This window comes from Exophiala bonariae (assembly GCF_035927105.1).
Source record: "Exophiala bonariae strain CCFEE 5792 chromosome Unknown scaffold_2, whole genome shotgun sequence".
NCBI classification, from domain to species: Eukaryota; Fungi; Ascomycota; class Eurotiomycetes; order Chaetothyriales; family Herpotrichiellaceae; genus Exophiala; species Exophiala bonariae.
In genome coordinates, this window is record NW_027042477.1 from 2,108,443 (window position 1) to 2,125,960 (window position 17,518).

A 17,518-nucleotide genomic window follows, 5' to 3' on the forward strand; every position below is an offset into this window, starting at 1 on the left:
ATGCCCACTGACATTTCAATCCGTCCACAACTCACCACCATCATGAGGCCTTGTACAGCTGCCCCAGTCTCTTCTCAAGCAAGGTGCGGCCCTCCAAGGTCCTCCAGACCTCCTCTCTTGGGCCCCTTTTCACGATATCCCACGAAAGTAATTTGTCCGTGACTTTCGTCAAATCCTCTTGCTTTCGCTCCCAATCCTTGTCTTGTCGCACGTGCACTCCAGAAGTCACCACAACCAGCGGCACCTTTGGATCTTGGATGTTTCTGGCGCTGGAAACCTCATTCTTGGTCAAGGAATCAGCGACCAGGTTTTCTTGCAGCTTGTTCTTGATAAACTTCCCGCCCTGGTAAGATGACTTGCCGAACACTCGATCCTCCTTTGTGCGTCCTTTGAATAAGGCACCTGCCAGTCGGTCAAGGCCAAGTGGAGAAATGATTCCGCGACCCCAAAGGACGAATCCCCGACCTGGACTGGACACCTTGTAGAGAAGATCCTCGTGTAGCCCATCGATGAACATCATGCCGCTAATGGCACGTGGATGACGAGCAGAGAATACTCGGCTATACACACTGCCAATTCCTGCGGAAACCAAGATCCACGGTCCATCTTCGCCCGCGATGGCGAGAGCCTCGGAAATGGCATCAGCAGACATACCGGCAGAATGGGGCGATGGCGCGTTGTCCGACCATGCCAAACCCGGTCGATCCCAATAGCAATACCGAGGAATAGTGCCATTCTTGTAGGCATCATACACCCACTCCTCAAAAGAGTCCTCGACTGGCATATATCCGCCCTCCAGTAGTACAGTCGGGTTGGGCTTGCCCTTTGGAGTAAAGGTCTGGTTGCCAACACATGCAAAATGAACTTGATACTTGTCACCGTCCACGAGATATCGTTGGCCGGGTGCAGCCAGCGTAGCATCGCGAGAGCGCAGGACCAAGGTAGCAGTCAACAAGACTGTGATGAGAACGTAGATGACCATGAAGAAGGTGGCGGTGAACACCGCACACCATTCTCGAAGTGACCGTTTTGTCTCGTGTCGGCCAGTCAGGCGCTCTTCCTCCTCAGCCTTGCCCCATTTCACAGTCCTGTTGGTGACAATATTGTAGAAACCAATGAGCGCAGCCCAAACCACCGAGGCAATGCCAATCCAGCCTTCTTCGACGCGGATGCGAGCCACGGCCAGAATGATGATCATGTCAATGAGCAAGATGACCGATATTGCCATGCTAAGGATACTCATGGCTGTTGAAGGCACGGCAAAGAACAAGAGAGCGATCAGGATGTTACCGATAGTAAGGGTAGTGTAGGCGACGTCAAAAAACCCTGACCCTCTCGAATGCATACTCGGAGGGCTGACGAAGATAGATATGAAGAGGAGAACCCACCATAGGCAGGTGATGACAAGGAAAAGGACTTCGAACCATCTTAGAGCTCGAACACTCCATAGGTTGTATGGCGATACCTGTTAAAGAAGAAAAGATTGGCATCAGCTTCCTGGAAAATTGCGGTCATACCTAGGGTATTGAGGGACACTCACAGCAGGATCATCCGGACTCAAGTATGCTTGACTTTGGTCATGGCGAGGCAACAGTCTCGTCCGTTCGTTTGCATCTTCTGAGCGTCGAGTGGGTTGGCTGTGTGATGAGCTTGCTCGAGGTCCTTCTTGTTGCAGCTGCTCCTCATCACGGTCCTCGTGGTCTTCGCCATTCTGCTTGGTTCCCCACAGAGTTCCCATAGCCGCTGAGGTACTCAATAAATGTGTGTATGGTAGACTGGGAAAGGAGTAATCGTTACCACGTCACTAGTGGACAAAAATATAGCAAACAACTTCAATTCAATGATGGATTTGACAAGCCTTGCCAAAGATCGTCTTCTTGAATCCACAGCCCGAGCTCAGATGAAAAGAAAAAGGTGGCCGGGTTTGCAAACACAATCTCTGGGAGTGCAACCAAAAGCTCAGCTTGATGATGTCGTGGACTAAAAGAGAGCAGTTGTCAAACGATCCGACGTCATCAACTGCATCGTGGTGGATCGCAGCATCCCGATTTATGGGCTTGTCAAAGTCAATTACGAGCCATGGGAATTCTAAAAATCGTCAGTGGCCAGGCGTTTCTACCAGAAATCGACGGTCTGTTGTGATCGGCATCCTGCCCCCTCGTCAGAAAGGCCCAGATTCGTCTTTCGACGAGTAGCTTCATCTCTTCCATACCAAGTACTGATTGTGCTGTGGAATTTAGGAGTGGAATGGGTCCCAGTGATCGTCAACTTACCCTCGAGCCTCTAGGCTAATAATCGTGGACTCACGAACAGCAAATCGATCTGGATAAGTCATGAGCCCCTTCTCGGCTGGCTTTAGCTAGCCGTGGCTAGAGAACAAGCTTGGAGCATCCCTGTGCTGATCGCCCTAGGCCCCCTCCAGTTGTCCCGCCGCTCAGGCTGATTGCTTGGGCCATCTTGTGCTGAGGGTTCTAAAACTAGAGTTGCTCATCACCACTTGGAGAGTCATTGTCCAGCTCACGTCTTCAATGGTTTAGCTCTATTGCAGTACAAGGGGCTTATCTGATAGTGCATTGGCTTAGATTTATACAGCCGGTTGTCTGCCTAGGTAGTCATTCTAGAGAAGTCTGGTAAAGTGGCAACGAAAATTCAACCCATTGCGAATGGACTTACCAAAAAGGCTTTTGGTATCTGTCCCAGAAAATGCACATCCACACACCGAAAGGATGAAAGCTGAAAAACAGAATCTGAGTTTAATGCCAATCTAAGTCGCCATCAAGGCTGCCTGACTATCGTCCCTAGACGACGCGAAATAGATAAGCCGCGGTGGTCAATTCCCATACTTCCGGGTAGGGTATTGCTCCAAAAGGTCTGGTCTGACAATTGTCAAATTGCACCGGTGTGGATTGAAATGAAGTTTATAGGACCATAAATGCAGTATATCCATCAATGCTTGAATCATCTCATCGAAATTTTCTGCCTCGACGCCTCACAATCCCAGAACTATCACCATCTAAGCCAAATAAGAGTAAGTTCAACCCTTCCATCGAGATTGGAACGAGCGGCCAAGGTGAGAAACACCTAAACTTTCTATCTCTGTAAGGTGTTGTTAGCTGGTGGATCAATGAATGTCAAGGTGCAAGACTTACCCTCCGTCCGCGACCACCCGAATGGACGGTTTGCATTGGGGGAGAAAAATAGAACTGCTGTTGAGGGTAGTTATACATATTGCTGGGCATGTTTTGCTGAGCAAAGTTGGTCTGAGGAAATGCCGCCGAACTAACTACCGGGCTCATTTGGGCCGAGTATGACAGGGGTGAGGATGATGCATTTTGAAGACCTCTGAATGGGTCTACTGCCGATGACGGCGTACTATATCCGCCAAAGCCGTTGGACATGTATGCACTGCTAGACCGTTGAGAGGATCCTCCAAAGTTTTGATACTGCGCTTGCTGTTGCAATTGTTGGTACGGGAGCTGAGAATATGATTGCTGCCCTTGATAACCATTAACAGCGTATGGTGCAAAGCCAAACGAATCCGCCGAACCGGTTCGAATGGGGCTCATACCATTCTCAAAGGGCGAAGCATTCACATTGGGAACATAGCCTCCGTTAAATTGACGTGGGTAGGATTGTCCTTGAACACCATTGGGGGTGACCTGCTGAGATTGTGACATCGGCCGAATCTGGGTATTGACCGTCGGGTGAGCGTGACCACTGTACTGCTGCATGGCTGGCTGATTTGGGCGTGATGAAAGACCGACCTCATCCATAATCCTCTTGTAACCTTGATTCGGCTGGGCCTTGATCTTGGTTAATACTCGCGATACATTTTGAACAACATCGGGCCTCATTGCATCGTCCAAGAAGGGTGTGGTCAAGATCTTGAAGATCAAAGTGACACCAGATGCTTGATCAGAAAGGATTTGTTCCAATACATTGTCATCGAGGCTGAAGAATAATGCTTTCAAAATCAGATCTCGAGCCTCAGGCTCGTTACGCTGGTTTATGATCTTCAGCACTGTGAGGTAAGCAACTTTATGGGTGCAAAGTTGAACAAGATGAGGCACAAGCCTCGGTGCGAGGACAGATCGTCGGCGAGGGAAAGTACAAGTGTCGAGTAACCAGGTGAGCAACAAAGCTCCATTTGCATTTTGTGCCAGTTGAACGCTGTTGAGAGCGATAGCTGCTGCCATCATACGCTGCTGGTTCTTGGTTGCGTGGTGGGCTTCTAGACACGCTCGCATAGCTCTCGCACCGAAGCGTCCCTGAGCAATTTCCCAAAGCTGCGACAGCATTGTCTCAAAGATGTAGTCATTATAAGGAGGTCCAAAGCGTAAGCAGCATTGAAGAACGTAATTGCCGTACTGATCAAGGAACAATGGGACGGTATATGGCCGTAAGTGAGACACAATCATTCCAGTCTGTGACTCGGTCTTGCAAACCTCGATGATCTTCTGTGCAGCCCAGGTACCATTCTTGTGCACACCGATTTCAGCAAGATGAGGGGCGATGCAAGCCAACATCTGTTCCTTGGTCACTTCGGAACAGAACTCGAACAGCTTCTGGACGACAGTATTGCCCAAGTAGTCAGAGGACAACTCTGCTATCTCTGGTAGCATGTCAACAGCAATCTGTTCAATCTCTTGCAATCCACAAGCACCATTGTCGATACGCTTTCGGATATCACGAAGCCTGGGAGCATCAAACATTCGAGCAGCACTCGATTCTGGGATCGGAGGGATTTCCTTTGACAGCTGGGTGTATCGAATGGCACTTTCTATGTTTGCCGCGACGATTGGGACATCTGATTGTTGAGCACCAAAGTCAAGGACAATTTGTAGGATGTCAGGCTGCAGCTCAGCGAGGCGGTCGCCCGCTGGAATGTTCCTGTTATGGCCAGTCACCGGAAGGCTAGGACTTCCATCACCAGCAATCAGCTGTGAAGGGAAGGCATCGTCCCTGCTTCCATTGGCAGCAGCTGGTGGAGGAGTGGCGTTGGGAACTGGTGTGAGTGAAGTGGAAGCAGTTGGAGCTTTTGCAAACCCAATTCTGACCGGGCCAGCGCCTGGGAAGATCTCTTTGCCATTCAGAATTTGGCGAGCACGAACTGCATGTTCGGTGCTCTCGAAATTCACGAAGCCACAGTTTTTGTGGGTGAGCACTCTTGTAGATTCAATGTTTCCATATCGGCTAAAAATGGCGTCCAGAGATGACATAGTGGTCGAGTTGGGGATGGATCCAATCCACAAGGACCTTGATACCTGTATGTCAGATTCATCTAGTCCTTCGAATCCGCCCTGACCACCTTCGGCGAGATGTAGATTGTGCAAGGCGTCTGCGAGTGTTTGCTCACTAATGCCATTTGCGGCTTGCAATTCCAAGACCAGGTTGGATGCATCGGTGGACGATTGAACCAGATTTCGCAGAGTAGTGCGTTGAGGTGTCTCGACCAGGCCTGCAGTACGGGCTCGTGGCCGTGCAGCACTCGCATTGACCGCGAAAGCCTGAACAGCTTGATTGTGGAGACGGACTTTTTCCTGAACCATCTCGTACTCTGCTTCGAGGGCAGCGGCCGCCGATGGAGTAAGGGTACCGGTTGGGTAAGAGGAATAGCCCGAGGGATCTTGAGCGTCGGAACCGAACTTGGGTTGGGTATTGACAGAGAAGGACCGAAATCTACTTGCGTTCCTCAAACCCAGGTTGTTCAGGACATCAGACAAACCCGCATCCTGGGCGTGTGACATGTCGGATCGAGACTGTTGCTGAGGCTCGGCTAGACCGAGATAATCAAGAGTACGGACGCCAGAATCCGACATACCATCTTTTGAGAACGAAGATTGCTGAGGCGATGTCGGATCTTCAGCAGAACTAATGCTAGTCAAAGTAGCAGCACGAGCTCGCCCTGTACCCCAGCTAGAACCGAATGGAGTTTGAGCAAATGGACTAGATGAACCCAAGAGACTGGCGCGTTGCGGCATGCTTCCAGCACGCAGGCGGGACAGCAAACTAGCATTGGAGGCAACATTGACGCTTGACCCTGGAGCAGTGGAATAGAAAGCGCTTTCTGCTGCTGAAGTGGAACTGGGACGGAAAGGGCTTGTGGAGGGAGTCGGACGCGACGTCTTGGAGGTAACACTGACGCCATTTATAGTACCAACGGGTGAGATTCTTGAGGGAAGAGTGCCGGCTCTGCCCCGTCTGGCAGGACTGTTGATACCGGTCTCTGTCAGAGGAATCAGGTCAGGAAACCCGTCTTGAGAGGGCGATTCGGGAATTTCAAACAAGGGTGTAGAGGTTCCACTGGTCGGTGGGCCCCATATGTTTGGGGAGAGAGAGGTCTGAGACTGAAGTTCACGGGTCCGCTTGGGAAACAATCGCGAGGCTTGTTCGTGGAGAGGAGAACCGGCTCCAACTCGTGCACTAGCGAGGCCTGCCAGACCCGCGGAGGCTTTCGGACCACCGAACGGAGATTTTGATGTAGGAATAGAGGAAGGTTCGGTGAGAGGAGGCAAGCCAGAAAGATTAATATTGAGTTGACCGTCTGATCGGTTGGTGGAAGCCATGGTTGTTGCAGATTCACGAAGGAGTGAGCTGTATCGTGTAGGGAAGACTCGGAAGGGTCTTGAAGGTCAAGGCACAAAGAGTGAGAGATCGGTCTCTGTCGTCTATCTCTAGGAGATGGCAATTCAAGTCGAGAAATGTGTAACTCGAACGGTACAGCCCATCTAATTTTTCTCTCTTGGCTCTGTTTTCGCAGCTTATGGGCTGGAACACCTCTTTTCACAATCTCGACGGTTGTCGGGTTTGTGTGCAAACGACCAGCGGTAGGCGAATCGGCGAATGACAGTCAGGACAGTCGCAGGACAGGTAAGATATTACTTTATGAGATATGAGGTCGTCGGTAGATAATGCCCAGTGATGGGTGGCCGGGGACTAATAAGACAAGTTGTGTGTAAGGAAGGAATCGAAGGCAGCACTCCAGGGCTGAATAAGATATTAGGTGGAGGATGAAATAAAGCGAAAGGCAGTTGGAAAAGATGTGTATGAGGAGGTAAGGAAGGCGAAGGTGAAGGTGAGGGAGAGGACGATGATGGAAGGAAGTGGGAATAATGTGATTAGGGGCCACGGAGGAGGTTGAGGTTGATTCAGTTGGAGTGAAAGACTGGTTTAGCAGGTAACCTGGAAGGCACCTGGGCAGGTAATAATGGATACCCCGTACCTTACTCCGTAGCGAGTACAGTGGACGTGGATGGATGTTGCTGCCAGTGCAGGCCAAGGCACTGGGTGCCAGTTAGCATCAGTTTTAGTACACGTAGCCACTGCAAATTCAGTCAGACTAGGTGACTTAGGCTGATGCTAGACGAGTACTACCCGCTCCTTCCTCTAGGTATTTTCAGGGAGGACGTTACGGATAGCGGTACCTGAGGCACGGCTACGGAGTAGGGGTCTCATAGTCCAGGGTCAATGCCTACCAAAAAGACCGGCGGAGTCGGTACCTACCTAGGTCCTAGTTATATGGACATCTTCCTCTGGGTGCCTGGGCTTGATCGTGGGAGTACGTGGTGCGTATACTTTCGAGTCCAAAGGTGGGTTTATACCTATTGAACCCAGTATATGGGACAGTAGAGATTGTCCAACTTCCCATCATCTCGATTGTTCTTTCTTCCACCAAGTTCCTTTTGGCTATCATCTATGAGGTACTCCACTGCTAATGCCAACAGTCTGCACCTATTTACCCCGTGGACAAATACCCCCCAGTACTTGAAGCGAAGTATCCCGTCCCCCGTCCTCCAGGCATAGGGTTCAGCCAAAGAAACTCGAGGAATGGTCAGTATTTGTGTACCCAAATGCAAGTTCACCCGGGCATCCTTGGATATCTTCCTTTCTCGTCTCGGACTACCATAGACTAAATGGATGCGGATTGCGGCATACTTCGTACAGTAAGACCTGGCCAGAGAAAACAGTCCAAACCTAGGTGCCTTGCAAGTTGCCAGGCTCTCCACCGTAACCATGGTCCGATGATCGACCCCATAAAATCGAGAGTTCCTTGTCGAGGAGTGGCTTCTGGAGTTTCCCGAACCTTGCTCACTCTGTAACCGTGTGTTCTTCTCCACGTTCAAACACCCAACTCCCAGCCATGAAACACATCTTGTTTGCTCACCATGTATGCCCAATTTAACATGATCATCCTGATTTCCTAGTTTTGAGGACCCAATTGATACTCGAGCACCAGTCGACATTCCGAGGGGTCTTTCCGAAGTGTTTGCAGTTAGAACTTGAGGTTTGTTAGCGGTTCAGAAATCCATCGTGTTCGAACTCTGGCAGCTTATTTTCCCTGACAGAAACTTGAAACACTGGCGTCCGGCTGATGGGAACCAATCCACACGCCAGGACCAACCAAGCATCCACCCTCCTGCGGGGACGCAGCGGTGCGTGCCCAGCCTGAGTTCCCCTGATCGCATTCGGTACCTGATGGTTTTTCTTGCCCTCTCTTCATCACTGGGGATTCTGCACCCTGCCCTTAGGGGCGCGTCGAATGATGGCTCTCCATTCCCACTGCCGACCTTGACACCGATTCTATTCCTGGCCATATCACGCATGATGCGCCCATCAGTTCATCTGGGCATACTCTGGCCACAAGTCTTGGGTCCTCTTGACTCGATGTATGGAGTCAGCCTCAGTCCTTAATCGAACTATTCATAGCTGGACATCACGTGTGTCTGGCCGTGATCATTTGATTTGGCACTGGCCTGTATTGGCCCGTGCTGTGAGATGGACACCAAAGCGCCTGTAGCAGTCGTAATCGTGCAAGTCGAGGACCACCTGGGTAGCTCATGGCTAATGGTAGTACAGATCCACAAATTGCAAGCTTGGGTGCTTAGTCGTAGGTCACCGGTAGCCTCCTAAGCTCGCCATTCTTATTGCTTGAACTGCCGATAGGAAGAGCTTCGCCGGCTTGCATATGTGTACGAAGTACATGGTACATGGTTGGGATGCCAGGATTGAGTTTGGGTACCTGGGCGACTGGTAGCTCTTAGCTTTGAGTCCTTGCCTCCGTCAACAATTCGTTCAATCTAGTAATTTGCTCAGCGGCATAAGGTGTGGATTTGTACTCGTAGACTGAATTGTCATTTAGCCATCTGCCAGGGGGCCTCATTCCCGGAGCCTCGGAAACCAAAACCAAACCCACATGTGCCCTATTTGTTGAGTAAGATAGTAGACTTGGAAGCTGGAACCCATCGGAATGGCAGACAATTGATATACTCACCGACCTCGGTAACAGATCAATAGACCGAGGGTGACGGTGCATCATATGCTCAAAGATGGGAGTTCAATACCAAGGTCCTCTAGCAAAGGTTTAGGGGGTCCTTGGTGCCTCCCTTAGCTATCCAGAGAGGGTACTTTTGAGAGCTTGAGAAGAGGGTGTGGTACCTGAGCAATCTGCCGCAGCCACCGCGACCGCGGCCCACGAGGCTCAAACAGCCCAAAGTCCCCACGGATCTCTGTTATCGATAACCAGGTACGCAATAATAGGCGAGGATTTGGGGCTTAGATGATTCCCTTAGTTTTTCGCGTTCCGTGGACGGCGTCGACGGAACCGAACGCTGGTGCACTTGACATGAAATAAAGTCTTGAAGTTAATGCGTATCAAGGCACATGTTACAAGGCACAAAGTCAACTTGAGCATCAGCGCATGATACTGGATCAACATTCCACCCAGAGAAACTCTCATTCCATCTAGACTCGACCCAGGTGGTCACTGAGGACGCAGGGAGGATGCTTTCGGCGAGTTTCCTGCCAAGACCCTCTCCTTAGCGGATCTGATCTTCTCGTATTCCAGCCTGCATCAATTATCTCCCACTCCTCCTCGGACGGATAGTACACAATACCGATGGCAATTGTCGTCACCCACCTTCACTCAACTACCAGGAACCACTTAGTGGTAAGCACGAGACACCACTCTTCTAGACCGTCAGTCGGGACTTGCCTCCAGCCTTCCGCCACTGCATCATCCATGGTCTGGCCAAACGCAGTTCGTAGCAATCACCACCTCTGCACGACCTTCTCTTAGACTTGCCACGGCCACCCACTCATACACTTACTCGCAATCCCTTGGACTACTACTCCCGACTTTCGATCCTTCTCCCTCGTATCTCGTCCTTCCTCTTGAGGACCACTGCACCCCATCGTGCCTCCTCTTACCGATGACTGCTCTACTATTCGCTTTGCAATGACCTGCGCCAACCATGAACGGCATCAGCCAGCCATTACCTGGCCTCCTTGATACCTTTCAATTCCAGATCCCTGATCTACCCGCTCTTACTGATTTCCAGATCGCCCCTCTTCGAGATCCTGCGCCAACCCGACCTGCAAACGTCCCGCTCCCTCTTGAACCGCTAGCCAGCAACCTATTGAACAACTCCCGACAACGGGACGATGATCGTGTGAAGAGACGGGCTCCCAAGATCACTCCAAATGATGTCTTGCTCGCCCGCGAAGCAAAGAAACCACATCTTGCCATCAGTGAATTACTAGAAGGCAATGATGGCCAGGATATCCTCCCAACCCAGTTACCATCCTTTATCAGTCTATCTGTTGTTGAGAAATCTCCCATTCAAGCTCCGACTTCATTGGAATACGCTCAAACCGCTGCCCAGAAACGTTTGAGACTTGATACCGATCCCGACCATGTTTCCCTGGATTCTATCCGTCGATTACCCCGTCCGGCCCAGAAGGATGAGAGGCAATCGCGGCGAGCTCCTCTTTTGCCCGCAATGGTTACTGGCCTTCACGAACCACCACCTTCTGCAGCACTGCTCCCCTCTATTGATGTCGCCTCCCGTCCTCGGGTTGTTCGTACGGTTACTAGTTCCAAGATGCATGTGAAAGACATGCTCACACAATCCGATCCAAGTGCTTCCCCGCCTCCGTCAGTTCCAGTGCCTTCTGCTTCATCTCAGGAGCTGGTGACAGCCAAGCAGCCTAGCAGCTCAGTCAATACTCCTTCTCACGAAGCTGGGTTTGCTGTTTTAGACTTGCAACATACCACTTCTTACCGCGATAACAAACCACGGAGAGCACGAAGGAAATGGTCTGAGGAGGAAACAAGAGGCCTACTCGCCGGCGTTCAGAAGTATGGTATTGGCAAGTGGAAGCAGATTCTTGATGATGCAGCATTCAGCTTTTGTGAACGGAGTTCGGTTGATTTAAAGGACCGCTACAGAGTCTGTGCTAACAACGACTCATTTCCCAAAGAGCCACCTCCGAGCCGGACGCCCTCAAATGATGATCTGACCAACACTGCTCAATTTGTTCCCTCCCAACCCAGCTCAGTCCCAGGTGATGATCTCGCCCCAAAGTCCCCCACCGACTCTTCTCAAGCACCCAAACAACGTCGAAAGCGCCGGGCCTGGACGACATCCGAGGATGAGAATCTGATCCGAGGCGTGGCGAAACATGGATTTCAGTGGACTGCCATTCATGATGATCCGAAACTAGATCTACAGCATCGTCGAGCAACTGATCTGAGGGATCGCATCAGAAACAGGTTTCCAGACGGCTACAAACATGCGGAATCTGCCCCACTAAGGTCCGAAGTAAGGAAATCAGAAAAATCCCTTATTCCGTCACCAATAGGCCATGATGACGCTGATATGCCGCCACAATATCCAAGCGGGTCTAAATCACAACAGACCCCCGTTGCATTGGTATCAGCAAATATTGACGCAGGCGGTAAAACTGTCAACGGACAGAACAGATCAACGGCCGCGGCAGTGACCATGTTGATACACAACACCGATCACGAGCCCGAGTCATATAATCCAAAGTTGGATAAGGAAAAAGACAAGGATCAACTTCCAGGTGTTACACTACCGAGTTTTACACTGGATGTGGATGATGATATGGACTGGGAGGATAACAGACTTCCTCCGCTTCATGAGTGGGATGATATTGGGCTTTAAAAGTGATGGAGGACACACACATAATGTCAATTACATCGACCTCAAAATGGAGGCTGAATATCCCACCAAATCACAGTGGGAAGGCCTAGTTAATCGCTAATCTTACACGAGTTGAACGAGGGGTCAATACAAACAAGCCGCCACACGGCATTGTTAAATCTGGCCACCTATCTACTTGAAGGACATCTATTGTGTTCTCGCTATCCTTTGGGCCTGGCCCTCACTACATGGGGTGTCATTCTTTACACCAACTGTTGCTTTTTTCGTTTTTTATTTTTAACATTCAGAAGACAACTTTGAGTTTTCATCAAATTTATGATACCCCTTAGTACACAGAGAAAGAGGTCCACACACAGCGTGGGCAATTCTCTCGCATTTTTACACTTTTTTGGTCCTGAGGGAGGTTGGAGGCAGGGTAACAGGAAGGTTTGGGAACAAGGGACAAAGATAAAAAGCAATCATTTTTGACAACAGGGATGAGGGGATCAAAGGGTGGACCGGGACGACAATCAAAAAGGCTAAAAGTTCCCTTGTTTTCTTTTGCGCAGGGCTACCTGCGATCCCGGTCGAAGCCTTGAAAGCCAAAGGTCAAATCACCATGGAATTTCTAGAACTCTTCTCTGCTCTAGGTCGGACCAGACCTGGATTGGATGATATTGGGTTGGGTCGGATTTGGGACACCTTATACACGCCACGGCGATGCCATCGAGATGGAATGTCACACATTACACGTTGATCAAAATAAGTAGTCAGCTTAACTTTGTAGTAGGTAGTAAAAGAGAATTTCAGCACACCAAAACACCACAATGACGCTGAGAAACACCTGTCGTCCGAAAAGACTGGCTAAAAGGAGAAAGGGCAAGTCGGAGGAGAGTGAGAATTGTAGATCAACGAAATGTCAAGGGGAGTACGCGTGGAGCATACGACATGGACGTGGATTTCAGGTAACTTGATTGCGCGATAGGATGGCCTTTGTCTCGCCTAGCGGTTGAAGAGATGTTCATTTCAGAAGCATGGTCTGGAAGCATGGAAAAATAAATGGTCATGATCGTCAGAAACTCCGAGAAGAAAAAAGAATGCCGCTCCACAGACTCCATACTGACTGGCCCATTTCTCACGCTGAGGAAGCATCGTTTTTGGTTATCGTGGCATCGTCTCGATTTCGACTATTCTGGTTGGCGATTGGCTCGTGATCTTCGTGATTCGCTTACGACTGAATACAAGCTCGTAAGATCTGGTCGGAGTTAGTGTTCTCGTGCGCTCGGCTTCAATCACCATGCGTTGCGATCCCAGTTAGGGTCTAGATGATTCACCAGTTAATTGTCCCAGGCTTCCATTCCTCAAGAAATTTACTCTCTTACCTTGTATAAATGCCCCAAGAACCTTGCTACCTGTTTGTAGAAGGGGATGACCTACAACGATCTGCAGGAACCGCTGAAGGCCCTCTCTTCTGTGCTCGATCACGTCATCCGAGAAGCGGTTGGTGAAGACCTTTCCAGGTAATGGTGGAATGGTAACCCTCGCGCTCTCGCGCTCCAGGATGTCACGGAAATATTCAAAGTCTGAATAACGACGACGAACAACAGAGTGACGCAGCTTGAATGCAGGAATGTTGGTTCGCGTATGGATCTCATATGAGGTGTACATGTTCCTCGGTGAAGAGCCATGAGTCTGGGGATTCTTGACCTGTAGAAACCATCTCATCAGCCTAGCCGCCTAATGTGTTTGGAGCCCTCAATTCAAACTGACTTCAATCTCAAGGAAGTTCTCTGGAGGACCGTAAATCTCTTCGAACGTCTGTTGACGCGAGTCGGGTAAGGCTTGCATGGCTGTGAATGATGGTGGGGTGTAGAGAGGATGATGAGAATAGTGATGGGAGCCACGTGCAAGGAGCACTTATGGACAGAGGTGGTATGGATTGAAATAAGAACTGAAGACTCAGAGGCTTTTGAAAGGTTGAACTTTGTAGGAGGCGGATAGATGGTAGAGTGTACAAACGAGAGATCCAACAAATGCTGGTGTCGATAGCAGTTCAACTTGGCCGCATGCCACTCTTGCTGTTGGAACGTCCCTTCACCTCTGCCGATCCTGATTTGGCTTTAGGTTACTTTAGGTCACTTCAGTGGTGCTTGTGGTGGCACTTTGGCAGTTGCGGTTGGCATTTGAGCAACCGCCTGTGCACCTGTGCCTTCTCCTTGCGCCTGCACCCCGCGTTCAGTCTTGGCACCCGAGCCTTCGGAAAAATTATGCCAAGCAATCCTATCAAAAACATTTTTCGGATTCAAGTGAGCTCCAATTGATTTCCCCAGGCTCGTCACAAATCTACACTGGCAACAAAGACCATGTCGAAGAAACGGAAGAGAGAAGTCGATGTTGAACTTGTGCAGGTTTATGAGGGGTTGGCCGATGAGGACGAGTCTGTGCGTCTCAAGGCTGCTCTGACCTTGGTTACGACTATCTTCGTTCCAGGTGTTACTACCGAAGAACAAACAAAGTCTATTCTCATACGACTCTTTCGTGGCCTATGCAGTGGCCGCAAGGCAGCCAGGCTGGGCTTCTCTGTTGCTTTGACCGAGCTGCTAGCTGAAGTTTCCATATCGTCAGACGCAACCCCAACCACAACAGTACCTGCCTCCCACGTGGTCGATATTCTTGAAGGACAAACTGTCTCCGAAGGTGGTACATCTGGCCAAGATGAGAGAGATCACTATTTTGGGAGGGTCTTCGGCGCGGAGGCGGTCCTCAAATCTGGTATCTTATTCAAGACTTCGGATCCTGCTCAATGGAGACGTCTGCTTGACATAATTTGTACTGTTGCCCTCAGGAAACCATGGCTCAGACAAGCATGTGGTCGAGCACTATTCACTTGTATCGCATCCAATGAACCCAAACTTGTCCCCGAGGCTTTTGCCATCGATACAATTTCGGCCTTCTCTACTCACAAACTCATCCGCTCTCCCGAAGGCGTCGCGATCTGGATTGCAGCTACTCGCGCATTTCCAGATGCGCAATTTCCAAATTTGATTTGGAAGTACGATGATCCTTTGGCAAGCAAGGATATCAGCTCGCTTACTGCCATTCTGAAGGATGCTAGGACCCAGTCCGATGGCTCGGACGAATCTTTTGAAGCTCAAGGATCTGCGGGATGGTCTGCAAATTTACATTTCGCATGGGACGTAGTCTTGAGTGAGTTATATCACGAGGTTCCAAACAGAGAACAAAATCAACCTCGGTTTGCTGGACGAGCATCCTTCGATTTGTTCTGGCAAGTTGTCGTTGATAATGGCCTGTTTGCGGATTCAAGCAGTACAGAGCGCAAAGCATGGGGTTTCAGTCTCTGGAGAAAGACGTTTGAAACGGCGCCCCAGTCCGTTCTCCAATATACATTCTCGCAGCAAGCTCTACGCTGTCTGGTCAATTCTCTCAAGGCTCCAGAAAGATATCTACAGAAATCTGCACAGCGGGTTACTCAGATCTTTGCCACCCGTCTCTCCGGGTCTGGTATGGCTTCCACCGATCAAACCCTCATTGGCGTCTGTGTCAAGTCACTACTGGAGAGTGTGTCGTTCGGAGACTTTGATCAAATCACCAAGACAAAAGCCATCCACAACATTCTTGAACTGGAGCAACATCCAGTCCAAGAGGCCATTTTCATCGCTCTTGAGACCCTACTCAATGACACGTTCATCGTAGACGATGAAAAGACGCGATCTGTTCAACAAAAATGTATTATAGCTCTTCAAGGTAAACTTTTGGCAGCCTCGTTACGGCACTCCGAACACCAGGTAGCAACGAAGGAGGTGAATGCCTCTCACTTGGCTCTCTGTCTATTGATCCTCAAGTGTTGGGTGAGGAGAGTCTACGTCACAGCTCACGGAAACCCGACACATGGCATGCCTCGGGGAAGTCTGACCGACCAAGCTCGTGGTCTTCTCAGAGATCGTCTTGCTTCAGGGTTTGAGCAAACGCTTAAAACTGAAGCCCCGGGTATTGGGCTGGTACGAGAGGTCATGATGAGTCTGCTGCAATTGGAGAAAGAAGGTGCTCCAATGGATATCGAGTTTGAAGATGCTATCAGCAAGGAAGTCCAGAAAGCCTGGAAGAGGTTGGCCAAGCTCAAAATCTCAAATGGAGAGCCAGTGAACGGTGCAACTTCAAAGGGCAACAAGGTTTCATTCCATGATGGTCTTGCGCTTTTGTATTGTTTGGTACTTTTCCAGGTCTACAACGGAGAGGCAGAGGCAGTTGAGATTTTGCAGGAAGTTAATGCCCTGGATGACCAGTGGAAGCAGAACACGAAGGCGAAATCGGCCCCAGTAGGCGACGATGTTCCAATTGTTCAGATTTTGCTTGGCTTTGCGTCTCGCCCTTCCAAATTCATGAGACGTGTCACTGTTCAAATTTTCGAGTCTTTTGCACCACTACTCAGCCGCCATGGTCTCGAATCGTTGTGTGAGGTTCTCGACGCCAAAGAAAATGCTCAGGGTCAACAGGAGATGTTCGAAGCGACAGACATCGAGGTGAATGAGGATGACGCAGATCGCATTGACTCCGATGTGGAGGAAGTATCTTCAGATGTTGAGATTGTGGATGCTTCAGACGAATCGGATGGTGACACTAGTACTGATTCTGAGGCTGAGGATTCAGACTCGAACTCAGAAAAAGAGCAGGGTGAAGACGAAGATAGTGAAGACGAGAAGGACGAAGACCTTGCGGCGTTCGATGCGGCTCTGGCCTCAGCGCTCGGAACTCGAAGTCTGAATCAAACTGATGGAGACGCGACATCAGATTCTGACTCTGATTCTGATGCCGATATGGATGACGATGAAATGATGGAACTGGATTCGAAATTGGTTGAAGTCTTCCGCGCGCGTGAAGAGGAACAAGCCAAAAAGAAACAACGGTCAGGGAAAGAGGCAAAAGAGAATATCATCAATTTCAAGAATCGCGTACTCGACCTCATCGATTTATATCTGAAACAACAACACCAGAATGCACTGGCAATTGATCTTATCATCCCACTACTGAGATTGGTCCGGACTACCCAGGCTAAGCAAATAGCGATCAGGGCAGGCGATATTCTTCGAGGCTTGTCTTCCAGATGCAAAGGACAAATCATACCCAATCTAAAAGATGCGACTGGCCTTGAGCATGCAGCAGCAGTCCTGACGCAGATCCATGAGGAAGCATGTTTGCAATCGTCCAATGCACACTCAACCTTGGCGAGTCTCGGCAGTCTTCTTCTGGTGAAGGCAATTACCAAAAAGGATCGTGAAAGCATTCGAGTCGTAGTCGACATTTATGCGGATACCCGGCTCAGGCAGTTGACCGATAAGTCTTGCTACATAGCACCCAGCTTTTTCTCGGACTGGAATAACTGGTGCCAGAGCATTGAGAAGAGGCTAGCTCAGTAAGAGCTAGGGAAGATTCATTTCGGATAGATGAGGCACAGAGATATCTGGACTCGAATACCGCAGCCCTTGTACAATGCCTAGGCCCTGTCTCTTTTCTACTTGACTTGCATATACCAGCCACGAACCCTCCGTCACAAA

The 17,518-nt window shown here is 49.9% G+C and overlaps 5 protein-coding genes across 5 annotated transcripts; 2 read left to right on the forward strand and 3 right to left on the reverse strand.

Moving 5' to 3' along the window:
• Positions 1–40: 40 nt before the first annotated feature.
• On the reverse strand, positions 41–1,738 carry LTR84_005279 (uncharacterized protein; the record flags this gene model as incomplete). The annotated part of the gene is made up of 2 exons (XM_064848850.1): positions 41–1,465; positions 1,541–1,738. 2 exons carry the CDS (start codon positions 1,736–1,738, stop codon positions 41–43), a joined length of 1,623 nt encoding a protein of 540 aa, XP_064711474.1.
• Positions 1,739–3,090: 1,352 nt separating this feature from the next.
• Positions 3,091–6,566, reverse strand: LTR84_005280 (uncharacterized protein; the record flags this gene model as incomplete). Its single annotated transcript, XM_064848851.1, has 2 exons — positions 3,091–3,096; positions 3,150–6,566. The coding sequence occupies 2 exons, from the start codon at positions 6,564–6,566 to the stop codon at positions 3,091–3,093; spliced, it is 3,423 nt and encodes a 1,140-aa protein (XP_064711475.1).
• Positions 6,567–10,250: 3,684 nt separating this feature from the next.
• LTR84_005281 (uncharacterized protein) lies at positions 10,251–11,966 on the forward strand (the record flags this gene model as incomplete). Its single annotated transcript, XM_064848852.1, has 1 exon — positions 10,251–11,966. The coding sequence occupies one exon, from the start codon at positions 10,251–10,253 to the stop codon at positions 11,964–11,966; it is 1,716 nt and encodes a 571-aa protein (XP_064711476.1).
• A 1,271-nt stretch (positions 11,967–13,237) lies between these two features.
• SNX3 (Sorting nexin-3) lies at positions 13,238–13,793 on the reverse strand (the record flags this gene model as incomplete). Its single annotated transcript, XM_064848853.1, has 3 exons — positions 13,238–13,266; positions 13,328–13,652; positions 13,716–13,793. The coding sequence occupies 3 exons, from the start codon at positions 13,791–13,793 to the stop codon at positions 13,238–13,240; spliced, it is 432 nt and encodes a 143-aa protein (XP_064711477.1).
• A 515-nt stretch (positions 13,794–14,308) lies between these two features.
• On the forward strand, positions 14,309–17,380 carry LTR84_005283 (uncharacterized protein; the record flags this gene model as incomplete). The annotated part of the gene is made up of 1 exon (XM_064848854.1): positions 14,309–17,380. The coding sequence occupies one exon, from the start codon at positions 14,309–14,311 to the stop codon at positions 17,378–17,380; it is 3,072 nt and encodes a 1,023-aa protein (XP_064711478.1).
• Between the last annotated feature and the right edge of the window lie 138 nt (positions 17,381–17,518).